General features: G+C 42.6%; 1 protein-coding gene across 1 annotated transcript; it reads right to left on the bottom strand.

Annotated features, from left to right (window-relative positions):
- Window positions 1–4,435: 4,435 nt before the first annotated feature.
- Window positions 4,436–26,822, bottom strand: slx9 (SLX9 ribosome biogenesis factor). Its single transcript, XM_053417366.1, has 6 exons — window positions 26,329–26,822; window positions 23,257–23,377; window positions 16,773–16,850; window positions 15,706–15,883; window positions 4,938–5,003; window positions 4,436–4,820 (listed from the first exon to the last, which is right to left on the bottom strand). The coding sequence occupies exons 1-6, from the start codon at window positions 26,494–26,496 to the stop codon at window positions 4,691–4,693; spliced, it is 741 nt and encodes a 246-aa protein (XP_053273341.1). The 5' UTR covers window positions 26,497–26,822; the 3' UTR covers window positions 4,436–4,690.
- Window positions 26,823–27,392: the final 570 nt, after the last annotated feature.

Below are 27,392 nucleotides of genomic sequence, written 5' to 3' on the forward strand. Positions count from 1 at the left end.
ATTTCTGTGTGTTTAAGACTGAAACATGTGGGGGTCAGCTTGGCAGACTCAGATGTGTATTCATTGGAGATTCCTCTGTGCCTCTGTTGAGACAAAAGATATTCACACCTAGAGTCTTTCATGGGTCATCCAGCAGAGACGGGGGTCTAAGAGAAACTTGGAATCTAAGCAGAGGCCTGATGTAAATGGGTAGTGAGACTTTCGAAGGGGTCCTCATTCAGATTGGAGGTGACCAAATCTAAGCCTGAAGACAACACGCAGAGAGCTGATTGGATAAACATTCTACCTCTGTGAAAGGAGGGGCTTATTTAGTATAAAATCAAATGTGATTCCATTGTTCTGTGCCATTGACCCAAGTCTGACTAAGTGACAGGGTGCTAATGTTCCATTACAACAGTTTCATGAGCAGCAGTTTTTAGTTGTTAGTTGTGTGTTTGTTTTTGTGCAGCATGGCTGCTGCAGGTGGATGCTTCGGCCTCCACAAGCTAACACGCCGACACGGCATCAAACTGTGTCCAGCTGTGGACTGCTCGGTGGAGGAGGTCAGTCTGGCTGTAGGTGAGGTTGTGGGGTATGACAGTGTGAAGTCGGCCTCACGTATGAACAGTGCTGTGGTTGTGTTTGGGGATAGCATTGAAAAAGCTAACCAGCTACTGGAGAGGGGAGTGGTGATTCAGGGCTCCTTCACACCTGTGTTGTACCTGGCTAATCCGGTCAAGAAGATCCTCATTTCTAATGTCCCCCCATTCCTGAAAAATGAGTTATTAGAGAAAGAGCTGGCTAGACATGGACAATTAACGTCCCCATAAAAATGATCCCCATATACAGTAAATCTCCACACCTCAAACATGTCGTGTCTTTTAGGAGACACGTGTTTATGGAGCTAAAGAAGAGTGAGGAAGAGTTGAACCTGGTCTTTAGTTTTAAAATTGAGTTCAACTACACAGTGCATGTTACATCAGGGAACATGAAATGTTTTGGCTGTGGGAGGGAGGGACACCTGATCCGCTTGTGCCCGGACAGAGCCGGTGGGGACCAGTCGGCTGCCCCTTCATCGGGCCCCCCGCCTGCCTCGGCCGATGGTGGCTCCGGTGCTCCTGCACCGGGGCCCCCGCCTGCCCTGGCTGGTGGTGTTTCCAGTGCTCCTGCGCCGGGGCCCCCGGCTGCCTTGGCGGGTGGTGGCTTGGCTGCTCCTGCATCGGGGCCCCCGCCTGATTTGGCAGGTGGTGGTTTCTCTGCTCCTGCGCCGGGGCCCCCGCCTGCCCTGGGGGGTGCTGGGGCCTCTGTCCTGATGGAGCCGTGGAGTGACACACCAGGTTCACGGGGGGAGAACAGTGAGGAAGTCCATCAGAAGAACGAGGTCAGAAACACTCACACAGACACTAGAGGAGCAGAGACAAAGCTCTCTGATGAGACTCTTCCTCCATCAATTTTTGATGGAAGAAGAGTTAAAAAAACTGTCAGCCAAAAGAAAAAACCCAGAAAACAAGACAAATAGTGACCAAGCTAAAAAAGTTTCAAAGAAAAACCTACCGTGTTCTTCCTCTCAGTCAGAGGAACGTTTAACAGAAACACAGGAGAACAGGCAGGTGGATGAAGAAGGTTTTTACACCTTCACCAGCATCCGGACCTTTTTACAACAGACTAAGGGCTCAAGACTGGTTAAAGTAGAGGACTTCTTCCCTGATTTGAAACTTTTCCTCCACTCAGTGAGACATTCCATATTGAAGGATGAGGATGACCCGTGGTTCACAAAACAGGAGTTTTACCGCCTGAAAAAAATAATGGCAAAAATCCGAGCCCAATTGGCCACTTGATGTTCAAACCCTGTCTGGTTCCTCTGTCTGTTTTGACCCTTTACGTTTTGGTCTAAAGAAACTCTCATCCTCAATATGTGTGATAAAAAACTGGGCTCTTTAAATATAAATGGTGCCAGTGAAGATATGAAGAGAGCTGCTCTGTTTAAACCTCTACAACAACCTGGTTCCCTCCATGCTGTGGCACCGACTGGCATGTGTGGACCCCCCCCAGCACGTCTGCTGGGCAGGATACTGGCTGTGATGGTGGACTTTCTTCTGGGACCGTCTGCACTGGGTTGAACAGAATGTGCTTTCATAAAGCTCCAGCTCGTCCAAAGACTCCTGACCGGTCCTGGGGACCTGGTCTGGACACCAGTAACCCGTGCCATAATGGAGCGGTGTGGCCCTCACCTGGACTACGCTGCAGGTGTGGCCTCAGGTTTGGGGGATCAGGTCAGTCAGGTCCTCCTGCTGAGAGGCTGGAACCAGCAGCTGACTCAACCTGACCTTCAGTTGATCACTGTGATGGACTCATTCAGCCGGACACCAGTGATCTCTTCCCGATGAAAACCTTTGTTCCTGAGTTTAAATGTGGAGGTTCTTTGTTGAAGTCAAAAAAGAGCAGCTGGTTTTTGTGTGATTGAGCCTCTTGTATTTCCAGGTTTCCATCACAATAGGCATGGTGAATGAATAGACAATAGGACAAAAAAATGATTTCTAAATTGTATTTATTAACCACTGTTCCCCTATCATGAGGCCACTTCAAGAGGACAGGTGATAGATGAATGTGCAACTCATCCTGCTGCTCCTGCTGCTGCACTTGCGTCTGAGTCTTTGAGCTCCAGGAAACCTCCATCCACTGGCCCACTTACAGCACCAGCCGAGTCCGGGGACCCCACCGGCTCTGGACTAAAGTACCCCCTCCACAGAGACCCACCTCCAGCACCAGATCAAGCACGAGCACCAGCCGAGCCCGGGGACCCACTCTGCCTTTGCTTCTCCTCTGATGACACTCTGGAACATTTGAGAGAGTGAGACACACACACAGACACACTCTCCCTCTCCCTTCACCCAGGTGTGTTGTCGAAAACTGGGTTTCTGTAATCATGCGGAGCTTGTTCTGTAAAGGGGGGTGAAACCTAGACATCACAAAGGAGCAGCCTCACTAATTCCTTGATACCCTGTTTTTACTTTTTTTTAATCAAATTCGTGTATTGTAATGAAATTAAACAGTGTTCCCCGCTCAGATGACCCATGCGATGGTATTGGACACAGTGCTACAGTCATTTAATTCATTTTCATGAAATCTGCGTGGCCGAAAACTGAGTGCTCAGTCTGCTCACCCATGGGCGTGAGTTAAAGACCCTCGTGCCCCTTGTACTCCCTGTGACACTTGGTCAAATTTTGAAACACCCCTGGTTCACTACCTCTGCTTCTTCTTCTGCTCTCCTCTGATGACACTCTGGAACATTTGAGAGATTTGATGTGTGATTTACATGTTCCCCTAACTTTGAGTTTACAAGTAATGGATAATACTTTTCAAATAATATGGCTCAATTTCAAAACAATTATGAAAAATATCACCAAAATTGTAAAAATTATATTTATAGATTTTATTATAAGCTTTTAGTCTTGACCGCATTACTCACAATCATATACGACAACCAATAAATATTGTGGGTCTATTGTGAGGCTCTCTGCAATTATAATATCTATCTAGGATGAGATTCAAAATGTATTATTACTTATACATTTTTACATTACACAAGAGTTTTAGAAATATGACTATTAAAAATAGGGAATAGGGAATTTATACTATGTGGCATATATTTTCACGTGGCAGAAATATTTTTGCATATAGCACTTTTCAAATCTTGATGACCAATCAAAATGCTTAACAGTACATGCCATTCATGCATTGAGTATCTTGCTTGAGGACACTTTGACATGCCGGATGGGGAAGACTGTGATTGATAGGTCAACCTTTCTGGTTAGAAAATCACCCATGATGTAGATGTTCAGCTCACTGACAAACTCAAAACTGATAACAATAATTTCATTCAAATTGTGGCTCACTGATGTCCTGACAAGATGTTCATGTCCCATGGAAGAGCATGTCTGTGTTATGGAAAATTCCACTGACCAGTGTCTAAGGTTGTGGAAATCCCCTGACCAGGTGCCTCACTTCTGTGACCTTGGCAAACAGGGAGTTTGCTACAGCGGACCAACACAGCAAATAGACACAGAGGAGGATTTCATATCTTATTCATATTACAATTTATGAAGCACCTCTTTGTATTAGTTCTGGCATGTCTTCTTTTTTTCATATTGTTTTGTGAAACACCTCTTTGTATAAGTCCTGGCTTTTTTTAACTTGCAGCCAGTTGTTCCATTTTGAGCACCCGTGCTTGTTGTATAAACTCTGCAGAGCTTATTATTATAAAGACTCAAAAGCAACTCCAGTATGAGAATTTCATTATTTCAAATCTCAAGATGAATTTCCATCACATCTGTTTTATAAAAATAAAAAAAATTACCATTTGCTGCCCATCAGAATTCAGTTTGTGACTTTCTTGGGCATCTAAATCAGTGCTGTAAAGGATGATGTAGAGAATACACATCAAATGAGCGATAAATGAATTTAACATTTTATTATTGCGATAAAATGTGCATTAGCCATCATTTTGACATTTGCCAACCATTTTTGCATCTTTATATGGGACCTGTCATCATCTGACGTGTTGCCGATGAGAGTACCAGTTCTCAGGTTCTTCCTCCTTTTTAACCAAAGTGGACAGGGTCGAGTTTCCCAGAAAAAGTAAAATACCCGTTGGGATTTCATTTGAGTCCGTAGAAGTGCTTGATCTCTCCCAGTTTAACATTTGCTGCTGTTAGCTGGGACTGTGCTCTTCCTCCTCCTGTCTCATCCTCTTCCTCAACTGCTCACCAATATCAGCCAGAGGGTTCATGTTTCCACAGAGGGTCTTTATAACATCACTGAAGCGGCTGCTCTCAGTTTCTCTGTAATAAAAACAAAACATAACACTGTTAAGACGTTTGGAAATTCACTGCTAAATGTGTAGGAATTTTGAATGAACCACAGAGTCAAAAAAAAGAAAGAAGGAAAAAGCTGCTTACAGGAGTTTACGTTTCTGTGACTGTTTCATCTGACTGAAATCTGTTGGCTCAGGCCTCTTCACTGGCCTGATGAGACAGGGGACAACAAACAGGAAAATGATAACAGAGAATACTAATACATGGAATTTGACATCACACAGATATTTCTAACATTTGCATTGAAGACTGCACACTGGGTAAATAGCCCATATTCACAAATCAAAATTTGTCGTACTAAAAACTACAAAAAAAAACTTTTACGACAGTAAAAAGAACTTAGAACCCTCAGAGAGAGCCACATGTGAAAGATCCCTCTACGAGGACGGACAGAAGTGCAATAGATGCCACGTGTAAAGGAGAACATCATTTGCAGTATTGATTAGAATAAACCCTTGTAAGGGAAAATTCAACTGACCAGTTGTCTCACTACAGTGGCCTTGGCAAACAGGGAGTTTGCTACAGCGGACGGACACAGCAGACAGGCACTGAGGAGGATTTCATATCTTTTTCATATTACGTTTTATGAAGCACCTCTTTGTATTAATTCTGGCATGTCTTCTTTTTCTCATACTGTCTTGTGAAACGCCTCTTGGTATAAGTCCTGGCTTTTTCACCTTCGCAGCCAGTTGTTCCATCCTGAGCACCCGTGTAAACTCTGCAGAGCTTACTATTATAAAGACTCAATGGCAACTCCAGTCTGAGAATTTCATTATTTCAAATCTCAAGATGAATTTCCATCACAAATTGGCGTCACGAACAGGATCCCTTGAAAGATCGTCTGGACCCCAGAAGTCTTCGGTGGCTGGCCACCCGGGAGAGAAATTTTCTGCCTCTACCTCTAACATTTAAGAGACGAGAGGACCGAAGTGACTGGGGTTCTGGACCTTCTTCACAGGGATCCAAAGACCTCTCTTTGGTCATCTTAAATCTGGTGAGATGTTGAAATTCTGATTTTCACGACTGTTTAGATGATTTCTCAAATACGAAATCAAACATAAGAAATAATACATTTAAAGGGTTTTATTTGGAACAGGTGTATTAGTCATTCTCTCTGGATTATTGTGGATTATTAATGTTAATCTGACCCATCTTGTGGCAATCATCCTAGTTGAAGGCATTTTTCCTGTTTTGCCGGAGAAAGAAACAAGGATTCGTGGAGACGTCCACGTCTTAAATTAGAGTGTTGTGAAAATAGTTGATGAGTCCTTTTTCACACAGCTAATTAATAAGGTTATGAATATTGTTGATAAGCCAATTTCATAGACCAGATAGGATGGGTAACAAGGGAAGTCAAGGACCCCAAAGCCCAGAGGGTCCTATTGTGGACTCTGTGGTTGCAAGGCACAGATGGGATAGTGTGACATTTCTTCCAGTATGGTCCAGAGACTTTGCTTTTCCTCATAACGGGTCATTCAGTGTCGACATTTCATTTTTTTACTTTTAAGAGAGAAACTCCTCGAGAAAGAGGAAGAATCAAAAAAAAAAAGGCAACAAAAAATAACATAAAAAAAGAGTGTAGGGACAGAAAACGATAATCTAAAGGTCGTTTTCTGTCTAAGGTTGACAAGAAGGAAAGTGATAATGTTGGAAAGAATGTTGAAAAGTAATCATATAGATCTCTGTATTCTCCTTTTGAAAGGTTGTGGCAGTCCTCTTCTCAACGCCTGCCTTCTCCTCACCAACGACAAAACCCTCCTCCACATGATGCAGAGACCAGACTCCACCAATCAACGCTCAGGCCCATCTCAGACGCCACCCACCGCTCTCCCAGTCTATGGAGACGGGGCAGCGGGAGGACTGAATCATGACGCCACCTCTTCCTCATCCTTAGGCCCCACTGACTTTGCAAAGATATGACCGCACTGTGGGGGAGATCTCCGTCTGTCTCCACCAGACTGGGATGATGCGGGTAATGCAACATACGTCAACGCTCTCAACACACTCCTCAACGCCCTGAGGACCGCCTTCCTGAATAAAAGTGACATGTCCAAAATAATGGGGTGCAAACAACAACTAGACGAAATCGTAGGAGATTTCCTCACAAGTCTGACTGTCCTGTTTGATCAACACAGCTTTATGATACAGGCTGTGTCTACCCTGTCAAGGCCAAGCAGACAAGATAGCACTGATAGCAGAGCCATCTTCACTGAACCAGGAAGAGAGTGGTGCGGACGTGGCCGTGGGAGAAGCTCTCTCGACAACCCAAAATTCCCAAAGATGAGCGTTTCATCTGCAGAGGAAAAGGACACTGGGCAACGAAATGCGGCGAGGGGACGGGGAGACAAGAACTTTCACTGCCGACTGAACTTTGCAGAAAGTGAGGAGGGGGCAGACGGGGAGGAGACGTCCAGCCTACCCACCGAGGATCAGAGAAAGGGAAGTGAAACACACACACACAGAAGCGCCAGCACACACACAAATACATGCCACTGCAAAGAAGTATCAGCTTGCATTACTAACCGCACACACACACACACACACACACACACCAGATTACACACAACTTTGTGGTTCTTATGTTAAGTACAATAGTAATGCCTTTAAGAAAATGCCTTAACTCCAAGTTAACGGTCACAAACTTAATGTAATGGTTGACTCTGGTGCAGGTTATTCTGTGGTTAGGATGTCAGATTAGCAAACATCTCCTGAGATGAGTGGTCGCTTTATATTCTTTCAAATGCGCCGCTCAGTTAGACAAACATCCCATAAGGTTTGAACATGATTTTCTGTTGTCTCCCTGTTGCCCAATTAATCTATTAGGAAGAGATTTGATGATTATGTTAGGCCTCAATTTAGTATCCTCCTCTGATGGAGTGGCGGTTACACAATTCTTTTTCACCCAACTTCACAATGTCACAGACCACACATAAGCAGCTGTTTGCATATCAGTTGCAACTTCCTATAAATGCCTCCACTGATCTGCTCTCCACGTCACACTCTCTCATCACCCTTTTTCTGATTTCATGCACACTGATTCCTTGAACTGCACTTCACATGTGACAGATATAGCAGATCACATTTATGAATATCTGTTTTTACTTTTTTCTGATGATCTAACGAACTCCTCTTTTCCTACAGTGTCCTCTCAGACCCATAAAAGTGATTCAGGTCTCCTTGATCTGTAACTTATTCCCCATCCCTCCTTACCTGGACACTGACAGCACAGATGATTCTGATGACGATACTCAAATTTATTTTTATTTTACACTTTTTATTTTTACTTGATGTTGACATTTAACGTTTTATTATATTTTAATATAAGTTACTTTTGCCAATCAATACAGTATGTACAATTTTGATAATGGTTTATTAGAAGATGATGTTTGTTTGACCTGATTTCCTTCCATATTTTTTTTCATTTTAAATGCTTGCTCCATTACAGGAAAATAACTTTTTCTTTCTTTCCACAAAAACAGCAGTGGCTACCTATTGTGGCCTTATCGCCAGTGATTCTGTATGTACGCAAAGTACCAGGGTTGCAGACTCGTCGATTTTTCTTCTATGATTTGATGTTTGTTATTGATAATGATTATGATGTTTCTTGATTATTTTTCGTTAGTGATCATATTTGTATTGATGATCAAATGGGGGAGTGTAAGGGAAAATTCAACTGACCAGTTGTCTCACTACAGTGGCCTTGGCAAACTGGGAGTTTGCTACAGCGGACGGACACAGCAGACAGGCACTGAGGAGGATTTCATATCTTTTTCATATTACGTTTTATGAAGCACCTCTTTGTATTAATTCTGGCATGTCTTCTTTTTCTCATACTGTCTTGTGAAACGCCTCTTGGTATAAGTCCTGGCTTTTTCACCTTCGCAGCCAGTTGTTCCATCCTGAGCACCCGTGTAAACTCTGCAGAGCTTACTATTATAAAGACTCAATGGCAACTCCAGTCTGAGAATTTCATTATTTCAAATCTCAAGATGAATTTCCATCACACCCTTTTTAGTAGGGATGCACCGATATGGAAATTCTTGGCCGATACCGATATTTAAAATAACAATCTGGCCGATAGCCGATACCGATATTTGTTTTTTTTCTTTTTGTTGTTATTCATTCACCCTTTTGTGCCAGAAAAATAATTAAATCATTATTTAAAAAGCACTATTTAAAAAATGTTCAGCCCTTCATCACTCTTATCTTTTAATGAGAACAAATTGAATCAGATTTATGAAACAATCTTTGATTTAACTAAACTTTATTAAACAGAGACATATTATGCCCATTTTACCGCAAGTTGAAATGTTTCCTTGGGATCTTAATGAAATGACTGTAACATATTTTGGTCAAAATACCACAAGGATAAATTAATTTAAAACAGCACCCTTTTACCCGGTCTAAAACAGCCCTGTTAAAGTATCATTATAGAGAACGCTCTTCTCATTGATTTACGGTAGCAGTATTGCCCGTTTATTAGATGTGTTACGGCTTCTGTGTGTATGACGTATGTTGTCAATTCCCTTGTTACCTGTGCATGAGACGGATGAATAGAGCCGATGCATATGAGAATAAAGTATTTAAATAAGTACAGACGCTACGCTCATACTTTTTACGCCAAGTTACACTGCGTGAGTCAAGATAACTTAACAAGCCCTCCTCAGTTTTACCTGTTTTGGGTGTCGGGCAGAAATCACACCACGTCAACACCGGCCGTGGCCCTTCGCGATGCGTGTTTTAATTAAACAGTCGGATTCCCCTGGTCCGCACCAGTTCTCAGTCAGCTGCTAGGCGCCAGCCGAGGCGCACCGCAGGGTGCCCCCCCCGCGCGAACAGAGGGTTCCCCCAGCGGTCGCCGTAGCTGAGGTGATCCGCGAGAAGGGCCCGACACGCGTCCAGAGTCGCCGCCGCCGACCGCCGTACCCGCGGCCCAAGAGAAAGAAAGCCCCCGTACAAGCGACGCCCTGAGGCGGCACCGGATGAGGACCTCCCGGTGCCGCACACTGAGCCTCCGGCGGCGCGGAGAGGAGGGCGACGGAGCGACTGCTCCCCCAGCCGCGGCACGTGCCCAGCGGTTTTACCACAAATATGAACATCGGCCAATGATATCGGTGAAAGTCAAGTTTATTACCGATAAGCCGATATCAGTAAACGAGGCGAATATCGGCCGCTACCGATGTTCGGCCGATAAATCGGTGCATCCCTACTTTTTAGCATAATGTAAGGTCAATGAATTGATGGATTATTGTGAGTAATGGTTGAGTATCTGAGGAGAAAATATTGTATATCAAGCAGTCCTGTTGTAATCATAGTCTATGGTCAGCAGCCATGATCAGGATCCACAATCACGATCGGATGCCACTATAATCCATAGTCATTGTCCACTGCCGCCATCAGTATCCTCCATCAGCTGCCACCTCAATCATGGTCCACCACCACTATCAGATGCCAGGTATAATGGTGCCATATTATTAAGGGCCTTGAAGGTGAGGAGGAGAATTTTTTATTCTATTCTAGATTTAACCGGAAGCCAGTGTAGCGATGTTAATGTGAATGGCCATTTTATTTATATAGCACATTTAAAAACAACTTGGTTGACCAAAGTGCTTTACAGGTGAAGTAGTACGACAAAAGGACAGTAAAAACGTAATACATTACAGTAAAAGTAATACAAATAAAATACAATTATTAAAAAAAAATAAAAAAAAATAAATGTATTTATATAGCTCTTTTCTAGTCTTGATGACCACTCAAAGCGATTTACAGTATAGTTTGACATTCACCCATTCATACAGTGCATCTACTGGCAGGACTTTTGTTGTTCTATGAGGGACAGTTAGGGGTTCAGCAACTTGCCCAAGGACACTTCGGCATGCAGATGGGGAAGACTGGGGACCAAACTGCAGACCTTCAGGTTGGAGGACGGCCGCTCTACCCCTCAGCCAAAGCACCCCGTTAAAAGATTTAAACGTTAAAAGTAAGATTTTAAAAACAAATCCGTGACAGATTCGTCAGTTTAGTGTAGGAGGCGCAACTTGGGTGTAATATGGTCTCTCTTTTTTGTCCTAGTCAGCAGGCGTGCAGCATTTTGGACTAGCTGCAGGCTTTTAATGGATGATTTGTCTAAGCCTACATACAGGGAATTACACTAATCCAGACGGGAGGTTAAGAATGCATGTATAATTCTCTCTAGGTCCTTTTGTGGTAGGTAGGCCTTTTACCTTTGCGATTTGTCGCAGTTGAAAAAAGCTACCTCTGACTACTGAGGAGACTTGCTTATCAAAATTAAAAGCCCTGTCAAAAAGAACAACAAGACTCTTTACAGTTGAGCGAGCATAAGAAGCCAACGGCCCAAGATTGTCCACATCTTGCAGTTCTGATTGTCCAATAATGATAACCTCAGTCTTATTGTTGTTTAATATGAGGAAGTTTGAATCCATCTATGATTTCACGTCATTGAAGCACTCAAGGAGAGGCTTTAGTGATATCTTGGTTTTGTGGTTCAGGGGCAAGTACATTTGAATGTCGTCAGCAAAGCAGTGTAAGGAGACATTATGTTTTTCAAAGATTGATGCTAGGGGCAGCATATATAGAGAGAAAAGGACAGGGCCTATAACAGATCCTTGAGGTACCCCGCATGTAAGTGGGGCCTTTTCAGAGGAGTATTCAACAAGGTGGACCGAAAAACTCCTATCTGTTAGGTAAGACTTAAACCACCTGAGTGCTGTAACTTTAATCCCTACAAAGTTTTCCAGACGTGACATTAGGATTGTGTGATCGACCGTGTCAGAAGCGGCCGTCAGGTCTAGGAGCACTAGGATAGCAAAATCTCCTGAATCAACAGTTAAAATCATATCGTTAAAAAGTCTTAACAGAGCTGTTTCCTGACTGTGATGCGGTTTAAAACTTGACTGGAATTTTTCATACACATTATTGTTGATGAGAAATGCCTGCAACTGGGTGAGAACTACTTTCTCTAGGATTTTGGACAGGAAGGGCAGTTTAGAAATGGGCCTGAAATTAGAGAGAACACAGGGATCAAGGTTGTCTTTCTTTACCAAAGGCTGTACAACAGCATGTTTAAAGGCAGCTGGGACACTACCAGAGAGAAGACAGGTGTTAATCAATGACATAATACATGGACCAACAGTGTCAAAGACTTCCCTAACAAGCTATCAAAAGGGCAATTTGTGGGTCGCAAATGGTGAACCACCTAGGATAGGAAGGGTATTGATATGGGCTCAAATTGGCCAAAGACAGCCGGGAGCATGGGAGGGGTAGGGGGTTGATGGTCAGTGGATAGTTGATGATGATCTAAGGAGCAACATTTTTTCCACAAAAAAATTAAGAAAGGAATCGCAGAAGACAGGTGTAGGCAGAATAGGAGTTTGATTATCGGGGTTTATGATATTATTACAAATATTAAAAAGAACCTGAGGTGTGTGATAGTAATTTGAGACCAGGTTAGATATAAACTTAGTTTTTGCTGATTGTACCGCTTTCTGGTTATCAGATAGATGGCTGTGTAAGATTTCATATGATACTCTAAGTTTGTCCTTCTTCAACCTTCCCTCTGCTTGCCGACATGCTCGTCTGGGACCGCGGGTAGAGTCGTTTATCAATGGCTCTGGAAGTGTTTTAGTGCGTTTCGTCCTCAAAGGAACAACAGAGTCCAGAGTGCTTGTGCTGGTTGAATTAAAAAGACAAAAAAGATCAGCACTGAGAACATCACTACAACCCAAGTTGTAGAGCACAGAGTCTTTAAAAATAGCAGAGAAGTGCATTGGAGATTGACTATTAATTATACGGCGGCAGCGTGCAGGAGGAGCTGGCTTGACTATAGAGCAGGGGACAGTAATCGTAAATAAAACCGGCAGATGATCAGATATACAAGTTTCACAGATTTCCTTGACATGAACATGTAGGACATAAGACAACACAAGGTCTAATGTGTGCCCCTTTTCATGTGTGGGTCCAGACACTGACTGTGTGAGATTAAAGCAATTTATGAGATTTAAGAATTCCTTAGCCACAGGTTTAATTTCACAGCATATATGTACATTAAAATCCCCACAAATTAAAAAGTGGTCATAATCCATCGAATTCCCGCAACAAATTCAGATCATTAATTTGCACGAATTGGAGCGATCAAAAAATAAGATTTAAACCATTTAGGGCGGTTCCTTTAATACTAATTAACTGTTCTAGTCTCTGGAATAAAATGTGATGGTCAATTGTGGCGAATACATTACTTCTCCTGGAATAACTCACACAGCTAATTGGCTTTAACTTTTTCAAGGCTTTTAAACAGAAAGAGGAGGTTGGATAGCGGCCTGTAATTGGCTATAACCTCTGGGTCTAGAGTGGGTTTTTTGAGAAGGGGTTTGATTACATCTATTTTAAAGGACTGTGGTACATATCCTGATGATGACAGATTGATTGTGTTCAGTAATGTACTACCAATTAGGTACAAGTTGTTGGTTTAGAACATGAGATTATTTTGGTCAGCTGTTCAAGGGTGATCAGAGAGAAGTTGTCCAAATAATGGGTAGGATTCTCAGCCGTTTCTGAGATTTCTGTTCTGGGTAGGGTATTAGTGCCAATTGAGGCAAGGAGATGGTTGATTTGATTTCTAATAGTTATAATTTTATCATTAAAGAAGGTCATAAAGAAATAGCTATTTAGGGCATGAGGAATACTGGGTTTGGTTGAGGTGTGACTCTTTGTCAGACCGACTACAGTGCTGAATTATCTACTCAACACTATGTATTTGAGTTTTAGGGGTAAATAGTGTTGCAGACAAATCCAATACAATGGCATCTACTTCTTGCAACGTAAAAAAAAAAAAAGCCTTCATACTTCTTCTATGGTGTCATCTGAGTGTAACTAAGCCCAGACATTCAAAGTCGGATAAGAACGGCGTCATGTACACCATGTTTTTAGCCTAACTTAAACTCTGGGGGAAGATAATGAAAGGACAAGGGCATTTTCCTTCTAGCAGGTCTTCAATAATCTCCCCATATGCATATGTTATTATCCCTGTCCACAATGTACTATGAGCCATAAAGTCCCCACATACCAACACACTGCTAACATCTAGCCCTTGCATTTGTGTTAGCTTATTGTGATAGACATTTTACTATAAGGGCAATGATTGATATGAGGAACTACTTTGATGTTTAGAAAGATGAGCAAATGTTTCCCTGAGAAGTCAGGGTTGCACTCAAACTGATGTTATATGACTTCCTCACTGACAGGGTCACCTAACAAAGACTTGCCAGCACGGGGGATTTGTGGTTGTAAACATTGGGAAAGGGATCTTGAAAACAGATGTTACACTCCAGTGGTCTATGATTTTAAGAAATAAGTGACCAATATCCTGTCACCTACTCTTTCCCAGAGGTTGATCGATAACATTTGTTTCCTCTCTAGTAGGGGCTTGGAGATGTATAAAGTGCTGCTTTTCTTGTATGTCATGGCTCATTGTATGAAATCTATGCCATGGTTTTGTACAGTGATGCCCATCTGTAGATGTAGAATAAACTTCCAGAAAGACATTGTAATGACTTGTGCTTGACTAAGAAATTCCCATAACACTTATCCAACTCTAGATTCCTACAAGGATTGTAATAATTAATAACAAACTCTCCCTCAATTGTCCATATCCAGAGGTGTCAAGTAACGAAGTACATTCGTCATCGCCGCGGCCGCCACACAACCGCACCGGAGGGTTCCGAAAAGGAGGAGAGCAAAGCCAGAGCTGCGTGCGGCACCGTCCTTGCAACATCCGCCATCCTCCCGCCACCGCTGACACGCCTCGCTGTCAGGTCCGTCGGCCATCGGAGCAGGCCGGCAAAGGCGCACGGAGGTTGGGGTGGAAGAGCGGAGAAGGAGGCACCGCACGGTCGTGGACAGGGCTCAGACTATTGCTCAGACGAAGTTGAGGAGACAGAAAAATAGAAGGAGTGGGGGGTAGGTGGGAGAGCACTCGCTTGCCACACCAACACAACCCCGAATCGGGAGACAAGTTGGCCCTGGTTCACCTACGGAAACCTTGTTACGACTTTTACTTCTTCTAGATAGTCAAGTTTGATCATCTTCTCGGCACTCCGCCAGGGCCGTAACCAACTCCGGCGGGGCCGATCCGAGGACCTCACTAGTAGCGACGGGCGGTGTGTACAAGGGGCAGGGCCTCAGCAGCCTGTGAAAGACTGTTTACTGTTGCAGGGCTCATCGTCAGGCCAGGTAGAGCATGCATAGGCTCAAAGAACCTGCTGCTTTTGCGACTGAACAAAGCCTATCGGTAGTGTTGTTGTACATACAGGATTTATTTGTCATGTCTTCTGCTCCATGAATTGATGTTAATGCTCAGTAGTACAAATATGGTACTTTCCCCTTACATTACTTTTACTTTTATACTTTAAGTAGTTTTGAAACCAGTACTTTTAGACTTTTACTTAAGTAAAAAGCTTGAGTTGATACTTCAACTTCTAGAGAAGTATTTTTAAACCCTAGTATCTATACTTCTACTCGAGTAATGAATGGGAATACTTTTGACACCTCTGTCCATATCTCTACTGTAATATATTCTTGCTTATTCCCTACACTTATCTCCCTAAATGACACATTTTCCCTTATAAATGTATCACATCAACCCCCTTATCCCTCCATCGTATCAAATCTAATAGTAGCATAGCCAACTATTCTGAAATCCAAATTTTGTCTCAACCATGTTTCCTTTACAAAAATAACGTTATAGATGGAACACCTTTTCTGTACACGCGGTATGTGCTGCTGTTTAAAAGATTACCTTTCAAAATTAAAGTCTGAAAATGGCTTAAACACTTACATTTTGTTTTTTCTGCTCATGCGACGAGCAGTGGAGATTTTGGCAGTAGTTGGGCCATTAAATGGACAGAGGTCTGGCAGGGCATCTGCCAGCGGTCTCAGGTCTCCAACCACGGGCATGGCCTGTCTGTGGGCCTTGGCTGCCTGCTCCTCTTGGGCCTGTTTGATGGAGCGGATCTCTGAGAGTAAAAGGCAGTAAGCAAATGACCTTGTACAATAACCACAGAAATTACCAATAAAGCTGAAGTGAATGTTGCATTTTGAATGTCAGAAAAATTTACTTTTCAAAAATAGAGGAACAAAAATTAAGTTTACAATCATTTTGTACAATCAAGTTAATAAAGTTGAATCTGTATCCAAAAAGATAACTTGCTTACTTATATTTTGTGAGAACTCAAGTCTTATCACTGCATTAGTGGCTGCAATGAGACTGTTTTACACTGCACATCTTTTCAAAACAGGGCTTTAGGCTTGCTAAAGTCGATCTTAAGTCATGTTCAATGTTGAGCCTAGATCTGTACTTTGTTTTCAGTGAGACAACAGCAGAAAATCCCATCTAACAGACAGGACGTTGCATATGGATGCAGAATCCTCACAGCCCTCTGTCTTAGGAGTGGACACTCTCTCTCCACACCAAGCTTTCGTGTGAATGCACTGATCTTGCCAGCCCGGTGTAGAAGGTGCTTGTCTCTGCCTTGAAGCCAAAGATTTAATTCATTCAGCTTTCAGGGAGATTGAACCATGTACACTGAAGTAACAGAAATTCCGTGTTTCATGGCGAAATTTGACGCCAACGAAAATGTACAGTTTCCATATACCAACATAACAAAGACTACCAGTGCATACATACAATAGATCTGTTCAGGTCAAAAACACTGTTATTACTCTTCAGATATTATAATTATTTCACCTTTGCAGCATCTAAGACACCAAAGGTTCATTAATCATAATTAGATGATTTAGTGCTCAGGCCCTAAAACCCGGACTATTTTCAATAGGGCCTTCGCACGGTCGGTGCTCAGGCCTAATATATTTCTCCTGAAGTACTGTGTGTTGATAAGAACTTACTGTTCAGCCACTTCTCCCTTCTCCCATTCCTCTTGTCTTTCTTGGCTGGCTGACGCCCTATCAGGGTTTTGTCAGGACCTATGAAAGTGACAATGAGAAGATGATAAGCATCATGGCAAATGTAAAAAAAACAAACAAGACGGATAAAGAATGTTTAATTTTCAATGAGATACAAACAAACTATAAGCTGAAGAAAGGTGGCAAGATGCAGCGGAACTGTACGAGTTATTAGGACAAATGCTCTTGGTTAAAGTTAACAATCTTTGGTAGCATTTTGATGCCCCTAAAAAGAGCTTTCACAAGACACTGTCAATGGTGTGCAAACTAGAGGCCAAACCTCATTTCAAAGGAGAATATAAGACAGGGCTGTGTTGCTGCTGCAGGAAGTGTGTTTGTCCCAAGGAACAATCACAGAGCAGATTCCTGATTTGACTCAAGATGTTTAGAGAAAACAAAACTGAAGAACACTATAGATAACCCGTTTTTTCGCTGTTAACTGGGATGAAGCCTAATAAAATAGCACCCAACTAGTCCCTTTTTGAGTGGGATCACAGCTTCATGTGAATTGTATATGATGGAAGAGTTAACATTTCTATTTGCAAGTGTATTGCAAATAGTGTGGTTGAAACCTATTTTATAGTTGAAGAGTAACTTTGTGCATACCTGTCTAAGACTCCATAACCTGACATTTTTATGACCTGAAACCTGTATGACCTTTCCATTACTTATTGACTGTCCAAAGAACCCAATGGAAATGTATGCAAATCAGTTTCTCATATTATCTTTGCATTTGACTGTTCTCCATCTTCACTCTGAGATCCTTGTGACTCCCTGTGTTGATCCTTTCTGCAGAAAGCCCCTAATTATATACACGTAGATAACCTTGGTTTTTCCAGATTTCCATCACACAAGCCATGCAACTACAGTGACTTTAATCAATAAAAAAAAGTAAAATAATCACAACAAACAAATGACAGACAAAAAAACAATCATAATTTTGTTTTTGTTTCTGTATGGTCAATGACAGATGTTTTAATGATACCACATTTAAATTAACGATCCATTAATCATTGTCTGTATCAGAAGTAAACTCTGTCCATACTAGGGCTGTAGCTATCCTTAAAACCTGAATGATATATTTGACCTTTGAGCTTCTCTATCAAACCTAAAGGCAGTGGTTGGAAGTAACAAAGTACAAATACTTCGTTACTGTACTTAAGTCCATTTTTCACATATCTGTACTTTACTTGAGTATTTAATTTCCTGACGACTTTCTACTTTTACTCTCTACATTCAAACCCAAACTTCTGTACTTTCTACTTCTTATATTCTCAAAACAGGATCGTTACTAGAGCAGTGGAGATTGGCGCAACTCTCTCAATCGCGTGCCCGCTGCCTCGGGAGATGTGCAGGTACGGTGGCGTGTTTGCCGTCGGGGCAGCGCGAGACCCTAAGCGTCTGGAGGTTGGTCGGGTTGCCTTGGTCGACCGGGGTCGAGCAGTCTGTACCTGTAATGATCCCTCCGCAGGTTCACCATAAGAAACTTTGTTAGGGGTTTTACTTCCTATAGATAGTCAAGTTTGATCCTCTTCTCGGCGCTCGGCCAGGACCGTGACCGATTCTGGCAGGGCCGATCCGAGAACCTAAACCATCCAATGGGGAGTAGGGATGTGTGTACAAAGGGCAGGGACTTAATCAAAAGTAGCACATTCCCCATCCATTTATTCTATTTGTTCAGTTCAGTCTTTATTATTCTGTCTTAATTAATTTGGCCTGCAGCACAATATACTGTGTCCAGTGATATTTTCTTCTCTGTACTAGCACTCTCCAGGTTGTTAACAAAAGAGGGAAAGTATCCTATTTTGTGTGCCTATAACTTGTTAGCTTTTGCTCAGTTATCATAAGGGGCACTGCATATCATTCCTGCTACTGATTAGAAAGTGAAAGATCCATGTTTAGTGATATTTACCAAAATTACCAGTCATACTGGTGTCTATAAGTGTTCATAAGCAGACACAAGAGGCACTTGTTTATTCTGTTGTGCTGGTTCTTTGTTGTGCCTACAAGTTCAGATACACTAGTCCATTACTATTTGAACCTCAGCATCAGGGGTTCCAAATATTAAAATTATACAGTATTGCTCAAGTATGGCTTTCAAATACTTTATACACCACTGCCTAAAGGCCTCAAAAAGAAGCACCAGAAAAACTGACAACAAGGACAAATGATATACATAAAGGATAAAAAAGAACCAACAAGTGTGAAACCAGCTACATGCCATTGGGGAATCCATAAAAACCAACCAGTTCTGGGAAAATAGGAACACTCTAAAAAAACATGAGAACCTACCCATCCAAAATGGAGATTTGTATGGGTAAACCACTTCTCCAATATCTTTGGCCCAATAAAAAAAGAAATGAGCAGCAACAACACATGCACGATAAACTACAAAGATAAGAGTCAACCATAAAAGACTATCAGAAGCCCCTAGACTCCCCAATTACACTAAAAGAACTACAGGACCAAATAAAATCACTCGAAACAGACCATATATTCACCCTCAGCACTCTAATTGACAATCAAATGAAAGAAAACAAAAGAGAATTACTCTTTTGCATTGTTGACTTAAAAAAAGCCTTCAATTAAATAACAGTGCGCTGGCAAGTTTGGCAAAAAACACACTGCTTTGGCTTTTTTCACCAAAGCAGGATGTCAGACAACAATGCAGCTCGAGTCTGATCCTCTTCAACATCTACATCAATGAACTGGTGAGGGTGTTAGAACCGTCTGCATTGCGGGCATTAGCCTGACACAGAAGTCAAATACCTCCTGTTTGCAGATGATCTGGTGCTGCAGTCTCCAAACAAAGAAGGGCTACAAACAACAGCAATTTGACCTTCTGCACCAATTTTCACAGACCACGGGTCTCATTTATAACCATTGCCTATGCACGAAACGGGGCCTGAAATGTACGTACGCCACTTCTCGTGAAACTTCAGGTGGTGAACCAAAGCCAGATTATTGATCCACTTCATCATTGACATTAAAACCAACAGCTTTAGTTGTGCTCGTGTGACATATCTGTTCAAAAACAAACCTTCAATTGCAAAATATATGAAACAAGTAACACCAAATAATGTTCAGATTCCATTAAACAGCAGAGCATATCATGTTATCGCTCCAGTGAACATGACAGTGCCATCAGATGCACAGAGCACACTGGAGATCAAAACTATTCACTTTCAAACTTCTATTTCCAAATAATATTCCACAGTGGAGGTTAGGATCCACTGATGCGAGGTAATCGGTCTGATTGCTCTAAATAAATAAATACTGCTGTTACACCTGTGCGTAATGCTGCCTGATCGATGCAGCCGAGTGGAAGGATGAGGAGAAAACGAGGGTTCAGCGATCAAAGATTTTTTGTCCCATGATTATAAGTGACAAGCTGATATAGATGCTTAGACCTGTGATTCTGTGCTGAACTAAGTTAAGTATCACACAGATCGATCAACGGAACCGAACCATCCCAGTACATACACAAGCATATAATAAGAATTCAGTTAAATTCTATAAATGGGGACATCACAACCGTCTCTGAATTTATTAATCCTGCAATTTTGGATGACTAAAACACGAACATGAGATATAATAAGTTCCCCCACATTCTGACACTGTGTTTCAAACCAGTGATGTTAAACCACTGAAGATAAAACTGTAAGTTTAAAACGTAGTAGTTAAATAAATACAGTTAAAACAGTAAAGTTGTTCAATCTAGAATATAATTTAATATTCTCCTCCTCACCTTCAAGGCCCTTACTAAAATGGCATTATTATACCTTAAAGAGCTGATAGTACCATATCAACCCACTACAGCACTGCGCTCCCAGAATTCAGGCGCATTTCTCTTCCCTAAAGTCGAGTAGGAGCCAGGGGTCGGATTTATAACCGTTGCGTACGGACAAATCGGGTCCTGAAACGTGCGTACGCCACTTCTCACGCCAAAGTTGGGATTTATAAAAACGAACTTGACGGGAAAATGTGCGTATATCCCAGCGGGTCGGATTTATAACCGTTGCGTACGCACAAAACGGGGCCTGAAACGTGCGTACGCCACTGCTCACGCCAAAGTTGGGATTTATAAAAACGAACCTGACGGGAAAATTTGCGTATTTCTAAGCAAACTCTGACCCATGCGTACGAACGTTTTGGAGACGGGAAAGTGGAGATGCAAACATTAAGTGTTGAATTGAAGCAGATTATTGATCCAATTCATCATTTACATTAAAACCAACATCTTAGTTTTGCTCGCACGACATATCTGCTCCACCCGAGCCTTTTAATTAAAAAATATATAAAACAACTTAATAATAATAATAATACATTTTATTTGGAGGCGCCTTTCAAGTCACCCAAGGTCACCTTACAATACAATAGTAAAGGATAAAAGATAAAAACATTAAAGATAAAAACAACATTAAAACAGAACATCAACATAAAAACAAGTGAAGTGCACAGGGTCCAGTTATAAAGAGTATGCCAGTTTGAACAGGTGAGTTTTGAGATGAGACTTGAATGATGTGATGGAGTCTGATTGTCTTATGTGTGGGGGGAGGGAGTTCCAGAGCCTGGGTGCTGAGCAGCTGAAGGCTCGAGCACCCATGGTACTGAGGCGTGACGTGGGGATGGTTAGCAGTCCAGAAGAGGATGAGCGGAGGGTGCGGGAGGGAGTGTATTCCTTATGCTGTGTATAACTTACAGCAAATTACATATTCTATTTAACAGTGGAGTTACAGAGCAGAGTCATTAATAGTTTTTAATAATATCTTCTATAATATCTTCAGTACTTCTTTTCACTGCAGTGAACGTGACCGTACCACAGAGCGCACGGAGCGCACAGGAGATCACTTAAGAAATGAAGACACTTTCCAAAAAATATCCCAGTGGAGGTAAGGATCCACAGATGTGGGGGAATCGGTCCGATTCTCTAAATAAATAAATATTGCCGTGACAGTGGTGCGGGGATCTGCGTAACTTGTGCATGCGAATGAAAGGACGAGGAGGAAGAGAGGGTTCAGCGATTTCTGATCTCACATATTGTGTTATCCACAGCAGCAACAGAGTGTCAGTGTATTTTACTTTATTAGTGACATCACTGCTGTTCCATAAAATCGCTCTTCACCTCCACCTCACTAACAAACACCTCGATGTCAGTGTCATAAAGTTTCACTTCCTCTTCACATCGCTTGATGCCGTGCCTCCGTCAGGACTCACGGTGGAAACCCATTGGTCAGCGGCATCATTTAATGTTCGTGCCGTGCTTTGCATTGACCATTCATGGTTGACGGTGGGCGTGTGGAGGGCGGAATGTTTCCAAGTGGACTGTGAACATTGCGTTCAGGTGTGCGTACGCACGGTTTTATAAATCGGAATTAGCTTTGGCCAACGCCATTTCCGGCTTTTGTGCGTACGCACACTTTTAGTAGGAATCCTGCACAATCCTTTATAAATCCGACCCCAGAGCTTTTAGCTATCAAGCTCTCCCCGGTGGAATCATCTCCCATTTTCAGTTTGGGACGCAGACACCATCTGTACATTTAAGAATAGGCTTAAAATCTTCCTTTACGATAAAGCTTATAGTTAGGCCTGGTCCAGGCTTGTCTTGGACCTGCTCTTAGTTATGCTGCTATAGGTCTATAGACTCGTATTTTTTCTTGACCACTCTTCTTTACCATAGCTCAAGCTTCCTTATCGTGCCCTCTCTCATTCCGTTGACATGAAACATGGTAAAGGCTTTTCCTTGGAGGGATAATGATTGTATTCTGCTCAGAGGCTGCTTCAACACATTGTCAACCATTTCATCAATGCTGGGCTTCAGGGTTTTCCGACAGAGAAATCACGTTCAGTTGTTTAGCTGCTTTCTCAGCAGTTTACATGGTTTCGGGGCCTTGTTAGCTAGCATCTCAGAGCACAGCACACACACAGGCTCCGGTTGTCCTCTGAGCACAGCACTCGTAAATGCCAGTGACAGGTACTCACTTGAGTTCTTTATGGGAGTCCTCTTTTTAGTTTTAAATGATTCAGTTGGATTTTCTAATCCCCTTTGTCATAAACAGCTTGCCTTTTTCGCCCTGACAGCCACTGCTCCATCTTGCTCGACCCAGCACATCTCAAAGTTTTCCCTCACCTATGATTCTCCGCTAATGATGCATTGTGACGGATGGCAAAAACAATGACACCTGCTATAAAATGTCTGATAAAATGAGAATAATGTTGAATATGGCTTTGTTTCCTTACCGGTGATGATTTTTTGTTTTTTTAAATAAATCATAACTATTTTGTGGTAATTTAATTCTTACTTACTAATCGGAAACTTTTTTTATTTATACATTTTTTAATGACCTCTCACGGCCCACCAGGGGGCCCCGGCCCACACTTTGGGAATGACTGATCCAATCCATCTGATGAACGTCCAACATCTTACCTTCTCTGCCAAGTATGGGTGTATCTGGAGTGTCCTCAAACTTCAGGGTTTGTACCAGAGCTTCTGGGGTGATTTTAGTGCCAGCAAAGATTCCAGTCGGCAAGGGGCTCCCTGCCAGGTGCTGTGGGGTTTTAGAATATGCAAATTATGAAAATACACTTCATCTTTACTCAATGCAACTTCAAAATAAAACTTGAGGTTGAATAAGTAGTTGAAATAGTTGTGCAATAATGGAATTCTATCCTGAAATTACCTTGTCATTGCATAGAAATGTCTTTCATCGTGTGTGTATATATAGCCTACAACAAGTTTTAATACATGTATTCCAGTGCATTGTTTCCTACAGGTAAAAAATCCATTATTCCGACACTCTACAAATCATTGCTCTACAAATCATTGCTCTACAAATCATTGCTCTACAAATCATTGCTCTAAGGTTTGTTTGGTACCCCACTCCTTAGAAGCACATTATCAAGATGGCGGCGCGTGCACAAACGCGAGGCTCAGCGTCTCCCCAGATTTAGCAAAATAGTTATTATCTGCCTACTCGTTTCAAGTCTGTTCACTCAGAACAGTCGTGCGAATACTGTCTACAGGCGACAGGATCTTTTAGACATCGGATCTTGTTCTTCTACCCACTTTTTCGATGGTTCACGGCTCATTCCCGAGATCGTCAGAGAAACCGAGGCTACCAACCCGGCTGCGCCGACCGGAAGTGCTCACAGGCGGCGTCGAGATTGTAAACAAAGACGGGCGAAGAGAGGTGGGCTAAGGGATAAGCTAAAGCTAACTCCTCACTGGCTATCTCTACCGAGCCTTTTCCTCGCCAATGTTCAGTCTCTGACGAACAAAATGGATGAGCTGCGGCTGCGGATCACCACACACAAATGGATTATGGACTGCAACATCATGATTTTCACAGGGCGCTACCTCCTCCGGGCGGTTAGAACAGCTGATGACTCCGGTAAGACCAGAGGTGGGGGCCTGTGCATCTATGTTAACAAAGCTTGGTGCATGGACACTGTCATCATTGAGAGTCACTGCTCTCCTAAACTGGAATATATCATGGTTAAGTGCAGACTGTTCTATCTGCCCAGAGAGTTTAAATCTACTGATGTGACTGCAGCCTATATCCCCCCTGATGCTAATGCTAAACTGGCAATGAAAGAACTACATGCTGCCATTAGCAAACGTCAGACGTCACACCCGGAGACAGCCTTTATTGTTGCGGGTGACTTCAACCACTCCAGCCTGAAGACTGTACTCCCTAAATTCCACCAACATGTCTCCTGTGCAACGAGAGGAGTCAAGACTTTGGACCATGTGTACACCAGCATGGCTGGTGCTTACAAAGCCGTCCCCCTCCTCCACCTAGGACAGTCTGATCACCTCTCTTTGTTCCTACTCCCCAAATACACACCACTCATCAAACGTGGGAAACCCACAGTGAGGAGAGTTAAAGTGTGGGCAGTGTGGGAGCAGACACTGCACTCCAGCTCCGCTTCGAACACACAGACTGGAGGGCGTTTGCCATTCAGGCCACACCTGACTCCCATTCAGACAACGACTCCTATGCCTCTTCCGTTCTGGACTTCATCAACACCAACATAAACAGTGTCACCACCCTCAAACGTATCACTACATTCCCTAACCGGAAGCTATGGATGAACAAAGATGTCCGCCTACTGCTGAAGGCTAGAGACATCGCTTTCAGATCAGGTGATGATCAGGCCTACAGTTCATCCAGGGCTGACCTGAAGAGGGGCATCAAAAAGGCCAAGCACTGCCACACGCTAAGGATTGAGGAGCACTTCAAGAACAAATCCGACCCCCGACATATGTGATAAGGCATCCAGGCTTTAACTGACTACAAACCCACCAACACCACCCCCTAAAACAGCGATTCCTCATTCCCTGACGAGCTTAACAGCTTTTATGCTCGCTTCGATAGGGACAACCAGGAGGCGGCTATCAAGGCTGTGCTCACTACAGACCACCAGCCCCTCACACTCTCCTCCATCGACGTGTGTGCTGCACTGAGCAGGATCAATGCACGTAAGGCTGCTGGCCCTGATGGCATCCCCGGAAGCGTGCTCAGGGCCTGTGCGGGGCAGCTAGCTGAGGTCTTGACTGACATATTCAATCTGTCAACGGCCCAAGCAGCTGTCCCCACGTGCTTTAAAACCACCTCCATCGTGCCGGTGCCTAAACACTCGACTGCAGCGAGCCTCAACGCCTTCCGCCCTGTTGCACTCACCCCCACAATTATGAAGTGCTTCGAGAGGATGGTCCTGGCTCACCTCAAAACCTGTTTACCACCCACACTGGACCCCTTCCAATTCGCCATAACCAGAACAGGAGTACGGAGGATGCTATCTCCACTGCACTTCACTCCGCATGTCCACCTCAAAATTGGCCAGGGAAGCCTTGACACGTTGTCGAAGCCATATTATGACACTTAACATGAGTAAGTTCATCTTAAAAAACAATCAATGAATAATTTTGTAACATTATAGATTATTTTTCAAATTTGACAAATTTAACAATGCGAGTAATATTGTTTGTCATTAATTTACTGTATAATATCTCATTTGGATCATTAGTGTCATTATAGTGTTTCCAATTGAAGTGTTTTTTTTATTTCTTCATTAAACGTTTTAAAGAAGGGACGTGTAAAGGTATTTTCTTTCTCCTTTTTAGGCGTCCCATGCACCCTACCGTAACACCTCAAATAGACAGCCCTCAAATTTAAAGCAATGGCTGCCTCGACCGGGTATTCAGTCTTCACAAACGACTGCTTACACGCACATGTTGACGTGTCTTGCAAACAGTTTATAGTTCTGTATGGCTGTGGCATTTTAACGTGGGCTTTTGCAAGCCTTGTTTTTCATAAATATGTCAAATCTGCGATACTATGGCGCTGGCTATTACTTCGAAAAGCTAACGAGAAAACAAAGTTCACGTTAAACTGGAACATCGGCTGGTAACTTACTGACTAACGACCCATGCTCGGCACTTGTTCTCGGTTCACAACTATTAAAGTCAGTTAGGTGTAACAATCTTAGAACAGACCTGATTGTCCCTCCGGTTGCTCTCTGGACGTGGATGCATCATGCGGTGTTTGTCCCGGACATTCGGAGACAACACAGAGTCGCTGGGCGCCTCGAGACTGCAAGACCGGTCCAGCTTCACTGCCTCCTGGTGAAGCTTCTGTCGGACGTGTCTTATCTTCCAAGCCATCTTACTATATTTTGCGTTGATCTCAAAACAAAAATCTCCGTTTGAGAGCTACAGTCGTGTTGCTGCCCCCCGTGTGTCAAGTCAGCTTCACTATCACCGGAAGTTCCTCTGCCACAGACGATTCAAGAGTTGACTGTCTTTCTGTACAAATTAACTTATGGAAAAGGGATAAATAAAATATACGTGGGCTCCTGTTGATTCAATGCTTTGTTTATAGTGAATACTCGCTGTAACTAAAACACATACACATATCATATGATTATTCAAGGCTTTTACTGTGGAAAAACATTAACAACAGGGTTGGCTTCCGTGAACACGGTAGGGTAACTGGTGTACCGAAGCTAAAGACTCGGTTAAAAACAGCACAGTAGAATGGTTCCACCCTCTAACTATTGATCTAGTGATTTAGTAATATGAACTACTTTTACCGTGGTGAGACAGCAGGTAAGTATGAATTTACTATGGGATTGGCATGTCTGACAACATATGTATTTACATTTGAAAACAAATATTTGATTAGATCTCAAGCGTTATGCTGAAACTGATTTCTGTGCTGTGTATCAATACTACACTGAATTAAATTACAAAATGAAATATGCAGAGCTCTGTATTATTCATAAAAATTATCTGCCCTCGTTATTTGATGATGACCCCGTGTCAGAATGGGATCAAGATAATGATTAGTCAAAAATTCATCAGCCTATGCACTTGTAATGCAGTTTCCAAGCACAATGTATTCAGCATGAATTATTTAAGCGGTATTAGAGAAAGCAGGCTGGAGAATAAAGCTACACAACAATAAACAACTATAATAATAATAATAATAATACATATTTATCCAATACAATTGATTAGATTATGGCGAGAAATAATCAGTAAAGTTGAGAAAGATATCT

The sequence above is a fragment of the Pleuronectes platessa genome, chromosome 24, assembly GCF_947347685.1.
Source record: "Pleuronectes platessa chromosome 24, fPlePla1.1, whole genome shotgun sequence".
In the NCBI taxonomy this organism is placed as follows: Eukaryota; Metazoa; Chordata; class Actinopteri; order Pleuronectiformes; family Pleuronectidae; genus Pleuronectes; species Pleuronectes platessa.